The sequence below is a fragment of the Drosophila willistoni genome, unplaced genomic scaffold (assembly GCF_018902025.1).
Source record: "Drosophila willistoni isolate 14030-0811.24 unplaced genomic scaffold, UCI_dwil_1.1 Seg793, whole genome shotgun sequence".
Taxonomy (NCBI): Eukaryota; Metazoa; Arthropoda; class Insecta; order Diptera; family Drosophilidae; genus Drosophila; species Drosophila willistoni.
In genome coordinates, this window is record NW_025814696.1 from 83,582 (window position 1) to 95,648 (window position 12,067).

General features: G+C 35.5%; 1 protein-coding gene across 5 annotated transcripts in view; it reads left to right on the plus strand.

Annotated features, from left to right (window-relative positions):
- LOC6653033 (eye-specific diacylglycerol kinase) overlaps positions 1-990 on the plus strand; it is a 40,501-nt gene extending 39,511 nt beyond the window's left edge. For 4 of the 5 annotated variants that reach the window (XM_023181418.2, XM_023181419.2, XM_023181422.2 and 1 more), the window contains 3 exons: positions 217-280; positions 377-534; positions 604-990. In XM_023181418.2, coding sequence (XP_023037186.1) covers positions 217-280; positions 377-534; positions 604-955 — 574 coding nt within the window. In that variant the 3' untranslated portion in view covers positions 956-990. Of the gene's footprint in view, positions 1-216; positions 281-376; positions 535-603 lie in introns of those variants that run through there. The other variant, XM_023181421.2, reaches the window with a different exon arrangement.
- The last annotated feature ends 11,077 nt before the right edge of the window (positions 991-12,067 follow it).

Here is a 12,067-nt window from a genome sequence, read left to right on the forward strand (position 1 = left end):
TCCCCTCATGTCTCTCTAATTATCTTTAAATGTCTTGTAATTTTACGTAAATTCTAAAATCGCTTCATAAGAATGCATACACATTATAGTCTATTATAGAATTAAAAGGTATATATTCAATATAAAACTGATGCTTGAATTTTGTTCTTTTCATTTGCTCTACTCCTCGATGCCCACACACTCACAACCACCTACACAATGTCATATGTGTAATAGCCCTATTCTGGAGCAAACTTCCGACGCCATACTACTAGCAGCCCAGAGTGGCGATCTCAATATGGTAATTAATCGATGAAACAGTTTGGTTAGCTGATTTATACAACATAATATTACCCAGAAGGAGAAGTATCAAGCAAATTTCCTTCTTGTCTTTCAGTTACGAGCACTACATGAACAAGGATACTCATTACAATCAGTGAACAAAAATGGACAGACAGCTTTGCACTTTGCTTGCAAATATAATCATAAGGACATTGTCAAATATATAATTTCTTGTGCCTCACGACGTGTCATCAATATGGCCGACAAGGATCGGTATGACTATGAAATTGATATCAATTCGCTTTACTTTATATTTTTGTTATTCCTTATTTGTCCTAATAGCGGTCAGTCAGCCTTGCATATTGCCGCTGAACAGAATCGACGCGATATTTGTGTAATGCTGGTGGCAGCTGGAGCCAATTTACAGGCACGCGACTCTAATGGCAATACGGCGATGATGGTAGCCTTTAATAAGAATGCCAATGAGATAGCCACTTATTTGGAAAGTAAGCAGCAAGAGCAAGAACAACAACACCAGCAGCAACAGCAACAGGAACACTCACAACAGCCACCGCAATTCCATAATTCGATCGAATTCGATCACGGAACCGATGCTGTCATCGGCGGCTGGGCCGCCAATGCCAATGCCAATGCGTCCGACTCGAATAAATCGTCATTAGATCCCACCATGTAGACGCTATGGCTAGGCACACACTCATTCTAATTATCCTAAAGCTTCTCGCCACCCTTCTTAATGCACTCCACAAACACAAAAAAACCAATCCATATAAAAAACTGAAACTGATTTTTTCTAATCTTGATAACTTTCTCCTTTTTCTTCCAACCAAAAAACAAAACAAAAAACAAACACTGGGAAAAAATTACACTCTTTGTAAATAATTGTAAAATTAAATATATATATATATAAATATATATGTATTAATTAATTATATATAAATTATGAAAAACAAACAAATTCAAAAAACAACAAAAAAAAAAAAAAAAAAAACAAACATTCCACACTAATTTAAAGGTCAAGAGCGTTTCATGCATTTGGAAGTTCAGACTAGAATTTAGATAATAATAAAAAAAAACAAGTAATAAAATTCAAAAAAAAAAAAAAAACAAACAAACAATATAAGAAAGTAGTAATGAAAAACTATAGTTATTGAATTTTTTGTGTGTCTTAGCAAGTAGAAATGAAAATGCAAAATAAATTATAAACAATTAAAATATTTTAATTAATTTGTAAATTAAGCAAAAAGCACTTAGCATACATACACACGTACATATATGTATGTATATTTAAGCACATGGCAAGACGAAACTATATTGAAATGAATTAAAATTGTGCAATGTCCTTCAATTGAAACTTAAAACATGAACTTTAATAGACCAATTGCCAAAATGCCTCCGAATTCTTTAGTCCCTTCTAGACATAAATGTGAGTGCATAATGCAGTTTCGAAAAGATCTCTGAGATCTCTGTTCTAATCGAAGTTAGATATTATGCTCTTTTGATCTGGCTACATTGCTTAAATTCATTCATTAAACACATCAATCGAAAACTATTTAGGTTGAACTTGATTTCATTCGAACTCGTTGATATTTAACTAAAAACTAAAAGGGAAAGTTTTTGGATAGGACATTGAACCTAAATTTCGCATTTCCTTTTTCTCAAAATGGGCTAGTAGATACAGGCGCTATTCATATTTTGGCACTGGTCTTTATGATTAGATTTGTGTTACCTTTTTTTGTATTACTATAATTTCGTGTTTCATCTTTTGGCATAAAATATTAAAATGTTTAAATTGTGATATCTAAATTTTAATTAACAATTTTTAAATGGAATTGTGAGCAAAAGGCAAAGGCAAAACAAAAATTGATATTATTAAAACGGAAAACCCGAAGTGAAACACTTTTCGTACCATGCACCCATGAGGTTAAAAAAAGGAAGCTTTTCCGACCCTTTTCAACAACTCGATATTGGAGACTATAAGAGCTCTATAAAGATTGTAGTATGCAAACATTTTGGCGCGTGCACTTCCGCCCCCGTAATTAAACAAAATGAGATTTTCACTCCCAATATCAAAACTTCTACAATTAAATTTGACACACTAATATTTGCTATTAATATCTATCACTATCAAATCGGTTTGAAAATAATGCTTTATTGGATCTTTGAAATCTAAAATATTTTTTCCACTTGGTGCATGGTATAGCAAAGTCGACGAGACGACTTTCTTACTTTATTAAATATGAAATTAATATAACGAATGCTTGAATACTCTTTGTAAATTTTACTGAATTCAAGTTAAACAAATAAGAAGGCAGATCACAGCAGCAGCAAGAGCAACAGCTAATGTATATATATTTATATATGCATATACAATTACACATATAAGTATTAAATATATATATTTATGAGCAAAGAAATGGATTGCATACAGAAATGTAGTTGCATCCCTCAAACACACTCACACACTACACACACACGCTTAGATGAGTCCCAAGCACACACTCGAATGCACAACCCGACTTGTTAAGTCAAAGCCCGTCCTAATGATCCAAAATTATCTATCTATATTGAATACGTGTAGTCGAACAAAACTAAAGACTTTACAACAATAAAGAAAAATAAGAAAACTTACTAAATATGCATAAACAATGAAATATACACACACACAAGATGTCAAATATTTGATCAGATAGATATATAGACATAACAGATACAACAACAACAACTACAAAATAATAATAATAATAATAATTATAAAAATAATAATAATATTACTAATTTTAATAATAATAATAATAATAATAATACACATTTCCCTTTCATTTTCTATGTAACTTGCATTCACGAGTCAATTAAATAACGTTTGACCAAATCGAATAGTAAATCTAAGAAAAGGCAGTATCTCTTTGTTTTTTGCTTTACTCCAAACTGGCCTTAAGCCATTCGGCTATTGGCTCTAGCATTTGGCAATAATCCGAGACCAGTTTGGATTCGAAGCAAAAAAAAGAATGGTATACACGAGAGTGTAATTATGTTTTGGATTTAAAAAACGAAACCACAACAAAACTTAAATTTGGTTTTCTAAATTTCATTTCTTGCAGCAAACTGCCCCATTAGACATGGAAATGAAATTTATTACCAAATTGCTAACTGAATTTAGACATAGAAACTTTTTAGGGAACGAACGAGCAAAAATAAACCGCAAAATGAATGACAGAACTAACGAAATGATATCTAAACTATACAAACCCGAAAACAAATACAAAATGCAAATACTAATACTTACATATACGTATATTTTTAGCAAATGACAATCTAGAGAATTTTATCAAGAAGAAAGCATAAAACCATAAATACGTTTGCTAATCAAATTGAGATTTTTTCATTATATTTTCCTTTTTTTTTTAAAAAAGTTGAAATTGTAGTTTGAGGACAAAAGGGAAAAGTTTACTTTGTAATACACATCCACACCAACACACCCACACACATCCACACACATCCACACACATCCACACACACCACAAACACACATCCACACACCTGTTCGGAGAACAACCGGGTCCAAAAGCCAAACTATAAATTATATATATATGTATATATATTATTCATGCATTTTCAAACTAACTTGAATGCACATAAATAAATGTATATAACAATAAACTCAACAGAACCCATGAAACGCAAGTCTTATGAAACATTTTTTAGCTCTTAAGGCAAAAGAAATTTTAGAAGCTTCAAACAAAAAACAGAGATTTCGTGTATGTTATTTGGTGTATGGAAACAAGATCTATCAAAAATTAAATACAAACCAAATATTCATATATATTTATATAAATATATCTATATACATATATGTATGTAATTAAATCAATGTAATTATGCCGAGAGACGAGAATAAAAATCAAAGTTTATTTTCAAAACAAATTACAAATAACAAAAAACAAAAACAAAAAAGGAAATCCTTTAAGTGTGTATATAAACATTCGATTTATCATATATCATCTATCCCATACATCGCGATCGACATACCGATATATTTTCCATTATACATATACAAGTAGATATACATATATCATTTTTCAATTCAAACTCTGCAAGTCTGAAAGTATTGCTATCGAAAAGTTCTAAACTAAACTAAAAGAAACTAAACTATGAATTAAATCTAACTTTAAATCAACTAAATATGTGTATATAATCAGTTTTAATTACATACATCTTCATTTTCAACTTTAAGATTGTAAAATATACTTATATCTACCTATACATATACGATGAAGAAGTAGACGACAAAATTAGTATCTGTTTTTTTTCTTAGCACTAAGCTTAATGTTAATATCGAAATTTAAAAAAAGCAAAGAAAAAACAGAGAAAAAATTTAGTATGCACTGCAAGCACTGAGGAATTTGATTCAATTTTACTTAAGCATTAAACAAAACGAGAAAAATTGAGAAAAAGAATACATAAGAAAATAAACATCCAAATAGTATTTAAAAAATGAGAATCGAAAATTTATGGCATTAACGAAATTCAAAAATTTTTGAAGCAAACAAAATTACAAATTGAAAATAACATTTTAGTTTTTTCTTTCGCTTCATCTTTCATTTGTTCTGTTTCATTTTCGATTCCAAATTTTTTAATGGGCAAGCTAGAAAAGTCCTTCAAGTGGCGAATGATTTTCGACAAGTTCAGAAAGTTGTGGTCGGTTTTACTCCAACTATCAGTAATATACATATATATATTTATATATACAAGTCATGCATAAATAGACAAATATACATAGGTATATGTACATATGTATATTATAGATTTATACGTACTAACAGATGCAAGAACTTCAATTCACCACACACATATACAGACAAACCGCACTACACGCAGACATACATACATACTATATGTATGTACAGTCCTGACTCTTCATATTCAAAATCCTTATGTAAAGACTTCAATGAACACTCAATTTAAAAGATCCTTTGCTATTGAACAAAGTGTAACTCAAAGCTAAGAAAAAAGAAAAAAACAAAACAAAAATGCAATTACAAATAAATTAAGAAGAAAAACAGAATTCACACACATACACAATATTTGAAAGAGCAAGAATTGTCATCTGCAAACAAGCATACAAAAACACGAAAACAAAAAATTGCTAAATAATATATACCTACATTTTCTGAATAGCTCTATAAATGGAGTAAATAAACCTATATTTTTTCGGTATTTCAACTTAAAAATGGTTTTTTATTTGTGATACGAATGAGACACAGTTTGTGATTTGTGGGCACCTACCCACAAGATAAAGTTTGAGACGAAAATCGATGCAATCCATTACAATTATGGATCTTTAAAAATCGACATTCTTTCTTGGGATAAGTATAAAATAATGTTTTCCTACAAACACTGAACTTTAAGAAGAGATTGTTATACAATTGGAACTCTATAATCGGCAAATCATGCCTTGAAGATCCCCCTTAATAAGCATCAACAAAAGTTGACCTCAATTAGAAGTAGGGATGGTAACAGCAGTACTAGTTTGGCTTGGCTTAAAGCAGTGACTTTTAGTCATAACATCCATTATCCATTACTTAGAACCAAGTAATTGTGATAAAGAGAGCGGAGTAGCTTTAGAATTTAATGTAGGACAAATATGTCTTCAGATTTAAATAGACCTCACTGTCTGACAGTAGTAAAATATACATGGGACAAGTAAAATAGGCATTAAAAGGCTTGAAATTTACTCTAGCACTGACAAACTCAATCTCAATATTAGAGAATTGAACAAATTCAGATCATGAAGCAGCATCAGCAGCTAACAGATTGCCTCTCCTTACACGAGGAATTCAAATGCGTCTGAATACAGAAAATGTTGTGGAAAAACCTGAAAGAAAGTCAGTCTACTTAGAGATTATGAAGTTTAGAGGTTAGTCCGGACGAAAATGGAATGTCATGGAATGGGTATATGACTTAACCCAGATCTCTGTTTTTTGTAATCTTGCTGAAAGTACTTTAAAATTGGTCACATGAAGGAGACGTGATAGCTATTGGGACAAAACTTGGTATTAAAGCTTTCTATTCATTTTCTTTGGGACATAAATTATACGAAACATTACGAAAAATCGGTGAAATGTCATTGCAGACTTATTTTCTGCACTTCTACTAAAGAGCAATTTAAACGAGTCAAAGTCCATCTATCTGTATGAACACGTAGATGTCGAGTCACCAATTTGGAACTTAAACTACTGTAATACCTACGGCGTTCAAGTTTATTTCAACAACTCCTTAGATAAAAATGATTTTGTCAAAGACTATATTAGCTATAGACATGAAATTTGGAATGTGTACTGGCTTAGTACACGCAGATTTTGTTTGTTTTTATACACTTGCAGAGGGTATTATAAAATTGGTCAGATGTTTGTAACGCACAGAAGGAGACATTTCCGACCCCATAAAGTATATATATTCTTGATCAGCATGAGAAGCTGAGTCGATATAGCCATGTCCGTCCGTCCGTCCGTCGGCGCGTATGCGTTTTACTCAGCCATGTTAAGAGCTAGAGGGATGAAATTTTTTTTTTTGCGATTTTTTATTACCCGGGTAAGATAAAGTATGAAAATTATCAGAATCGGACTACTATCCCTACTATCCCCATGAAATTTACCAATATGATAGTATTGGATATGAAATCTCAGATTCCAAAATTTGATCTGATCTGATAAATAGAACACAAGTTACAATCAATATAAATCGGCTCAAGCGCTGCCTACTACGTCATCATCAAATCAACAGAGCACATGCATGCACACACAGACGCAACGCTATATAAACTGTATGTGTATGCGTACCGTGCTTAGCTTAGAAAATGATGGAAGAAAAAGAAAAAATTGTAATAAAAGAGAAATAATGTTTTGTTTGTGTATTGATGAATTGAGTCAGGGAAAGAAATTTCAATATGTAAAACTATTATTGCCAAGCACTGCAAGAGTATATAAACTTCGGCATAGCCGAAGTTAACTTCTTTGATACCCTTGTCAAATATTTATAGCCTTGTATATTAATTTTAATCAGAAGTGTGCAACGCTTGGAAGGAAGCATCTCCGATCATATAAACAATACATATATTCTTGATCAGGACGACGAGACGATTTCAAATAGCCAAGAGCATCCGTCCGTCTGGATCAGCGCAAACACCTCCTAGTCCGTAAGAGCTACAGAGCTAACAGCACAGTTTGTATATCTCGGATTCAGCCGGATCGGACCACTATATCATATAGCTCCCATACAAACGTCAAAGTCATGTACATTGACTTTTCTCAATAACTTTGTTATTATACCCTTGCAGAGGGTATTATAAAATTGGTCAGATGTTTGTAACGCACAGAAGGAGACGTTTCCGACCCCATAAAGTATATATATTCTTGATCAGCATGAGAAGCTGAGTTGATATAGCCATGTCCGTCTGTGCGTATGCGTTTTACTCAGCCGTCTTAAGAGCTATCGGTCTAAAATTTTGTATCGGGGTTTTTTATTACGCGGGAAAAAAAAAGTATGAAATTCATAAGGATCGGACCACTATATCATATAGCTCTAGAAGAACTAGAAGAAACATTTTCATGAAAATCGGAGTATGCTATGAAATTTACATATGTGATAATATTGGATATAAAACCCCAGATCCCAAAATTTGAATGTGATCGGATAAATATAACACACACAGACGCAACGCTACATTAACTGTATGTGTAAGCGTGCGTTGCTTTGCTTTGGGAATAAGGGAAGAAGAAGAACAAATTGTAAAATAGAGAGTAAAATTGTTTTGTTTGTATATTGATGAAGTGAGTTGCAGAAAACAAATTTTGAACATGTAAAATTATTATTACCAAGGACTGCAAGAGTATATAAACTTCGGCATAGCCGATGTTAGCTTCTTTGATATTTTTCTTAGCTATTGTCGAAATTTAATATTGGTTTGTTTATTACACCAATAAACGACTATGCCAAATTTGATTAAGATCGGGTGACTATATCATATAGCTCCCATAGGAACGATCGTTGGAAAACAGTGACTTTTGTCAATAACTTCGTTACTTTTGACGCGATTGCTTTCAAATTAAACATTTGTCAGTTCTATATATCTGTTAATGACTGTGCCGCCTTTGCTTAAGATCGGGTGACTATATCATATAGCTCCCATAGGAATGATCGGTGGTAAAAAGTGACTTTGATCAATATCTTAGTTATTTCCTATGCTAAAATTGTGGGCCGTTCTTTCACAAACATAAGCCTTTTTAGATAAAACGTTTTTCCACTTTGAAGGCTATATGTAAGGAAAGAGTTACCAAAAAAGTTGCAAGGGTATACCAACTTTTACGCGGTCGAAGTTAGCCCCGGCTCTCTGGGTTTTCTTTAATACGGTGCGTTGCGGAACTTTGCTTCTATAACTTTTTGCATTCCAGAAGGCCGACTTTCGTACAACTTCATTATACGAAGTAAATTCAAAAGCTTCAGTTCAGTTTTGAACATTTTTGGCCTATTTAAGTATCGCCTAACTGTACCGCTGCTTAAATTGATTGCTTGAATCAATTTTTGAAGTTTTTTTAAACTTGTCAATGCCAGTGATGATGGCGAACTGCTCATAGTTTTTAAATGGTCTGTCTGTGTTATCCGCCATTTTTTTACGCAATTTTTATATCCAGCGTGTAAAATAATTTAAAAAAACCGAATCCAACAAGGCTCACACCGTAAGTTAAATTATAAAAAGGGGCGCAAATTTTTCCGATTTCAATTGACTGTTTGACATAAAAGCTGTTGAAGTTGCTCCACAAATCGGGCACGTTTGTAATGATTTAGTACCGGTCAATGTACACAGGACTTTTCTATCGATAACAGATAGTTGCATTACAAATTTAACATAAACAACTTTGTTAAAATTGCAGAAGGTTAGTTTTCCAAACTCATCCTTTGGGTCGGAGTTTTCTTTTAAGATTACTTCCTTAGTTTTTTTTACGAACTGTATTGTGAATTGTGGAGTTCGGTTATTTCGTATATTTCCAGACGGATCAGTCATTCGTAGTGGAGTTAATGTTATTGCGAAAAGGCTTGAATCTGCAGCCATAAATCTTGTATCGCAGTACGGTTGGCAATAGTTTGCTTGACCAGTGCTTCCATCGAAACCATTTTTGATTGTTCATAACGGTTTATACAACATATACTTGAAGGCTGACGATGCGAGTTGCGGTGTGATCGAGGAGGTCTTGAAGACCGACCTTTGCTACATTGTCTCCAATTTCAATACCTACAGGACGACATTGCTTATTTCTATCGACTACCGCTTTATATAATGGACAAACACCACATTTTGCCTCCTTGTGTGTTCTTTTATGGCGCAATACTGAGCTTCGGTCAAGTTGTTGTCGAGCAAAAAAGATAAAACTTCGGCTGGCTAACTTTGTACAGACATCGACTTCACTATTTCCAAGATTTTGCCTTTTCAGGACTTATAGCAACCAAATTCAACAATGCGGCAACATCCGCTTGACATCGCTTCTGAGCTGCTATTTTGGCAGCCGCTATCAGCAACTACATATTATTTCCTACCGCTTTTGATAGCTGACCTGATTTAGCATGAGTCCACATTCCCTTGGGTGAGGAGTCCAACCTCTCTTGCCATCTGCGCATGGAGTGCTGCCATGCCATCTGCCGCGCCAGTCCTCTTGGTTGGGGCATGTTGCTGCCACTTGATTGCCTTGATGCTATAAACGTGGCCAACGCGATTGCCGCACGTTCATCGATGGGCATCATTCCAGCTATCACCAGAGCGTCGTCATCGGATATGGTGCGGAAAGCGCTACACACTCTAATCGCACTTAGACGATGAGTCGACTCGAGGCTCCTCCTGTAGCTCCTAACCTCCACACCTTTAATCCACGAAGGAACTGCGTACAGGGCAGTGGATTTTAAGACGCTCGACAGTAGCAGGCGCCGTCCTTGCTTCGGGCCACGCGTATTCAGCAATGTACGGCTACGGACCGGGCCGACGCAGCTGCCTTGGTACTGCAGTATTCTATATGCTCCTTGAAGGACAATGTAGTGTCAAGCATGACACCTAGGTACACTCCCACGAGGTTTCGACGCGCTTCCGGCTGCTAATGAGCACCGCTTCGGTCTTTTGCGCTGCCAATCTAAGCCCTGCGGCCGATAGCCAGTAGCCGACTTTGGCTATCGCCACGCTACAATGCTCTTCGGCGACGAAAAGGTCCTTGGCCGTAACCACCAGTGCGACATCGTCAGGAAATCCGACAATGCGTGTGTGCGGCTCGAAGTCAAGACGCAGGACTCCGTCATACATGGTGTTCCACAACAAAGGGCCCAAGACGGATCCTTGTGGAACACCAGCCGATACCCCTCTTTCTTCCAGGCCATCATCCGTCGTGTATCGGATTCTCCTGTTGCGAAAGTAGCTCCGCACGCAGTTCATCAAATAGCTTGGGATAGTGAATATTGCCATCGCGTCGAGTATGCGATCCCACCTTGCTGAGTTAAACGCGTTCTTCACGTCGAGCGTCACCACGATACAGTATTCTTTACTGCCGCCTTGCCATCGAGAGCCGTCGATTGCCTCAGCTGCCAAGTGAACCACATGGTTTATTGCCTTTCTGAATCCGAATTGGTGGTCGGATAAGCCCCCGCCTGCTAATATCGCCGACTCCAGTCTCGAGCAAAGCATCGACTCCAGCACCTTGCCAGCTATATCCAGTAGGCAAATGGGCCTATATGAGGATGCCTCGTCTGGTGGTTTTCCGGGCTTGGGCAATAACACAAGGTTCTGTAACTTCCACCTGGTGGGAAAGACAGTTCAGGTGGCGATTCGCCTGTGTGTGTATGCGTGTGCTCTGTTGATTTGATGATGACGTAGTAGGTAGCGCTTGAGCCGATTTATATTGATTTAACTTATGTTCTATTTATCCGATCGGATTGAAATTTTGGGATCTGATGTTTTATATCCAATACTATCACATTAATATTTCATTACCATTTCATGGGGATACTCCAATTTTTATGAAAATGTTGCTTCTAGAGCTATATGATATAGTGGTCCGATCCTGATAATTTTCATACTTGATCTGCTACAGATAATAAAAAGCACAGAAAAATTTCAACCCGATAGCTCTTAAGATGGCTAAGTAAAGCTCATACGCACGGACGGACAGACGGTCAGACGGACACGGCTATATCGACTCAGCTTCTCATGTTGATCAAGAATATATATACATAATGTGGTCGGAAACGTCTCCTTCTGTGCGTTACAAACATCTGACCAATTTTATAATACCCTCTGCAAGGGTATAAAAACAGATATCAATTAATTAAAGAAAGTAAGCTTAGCCTTATTCACAACTAAACATCCCCGACCCGGTGGAGGTGTTTTATTTGCACAAGGCGCCAGCTATGCCCCGATTCACAGTCAATGTGGTCAGGGATGAGTTGCACGCAATGCGAAGACCAAAATATATTCAGCGGTTTCGTTGTAGATTATTAAATAGTATAGCGCGAAGAGAAGTAACAGAAAGATGAGGAGAGATGAGGTGAGAAAGGTTGTTAAAAGATCGGCAAAGAACACGAAAAGGTTCGTGAAGAGAGTAGTTAGTCTACTACGGTGAATAGGAAAAAAGGTTCTGGTCCGAAGTGAAGGTACACAAAAATATAGAGTATCTAGTAAATTAGTAGAAATGACTTCACCGTTTACTAGTCTATGGCAACTCCATGGGCTTTAACTTTGTTTTTCTCTTTCTCC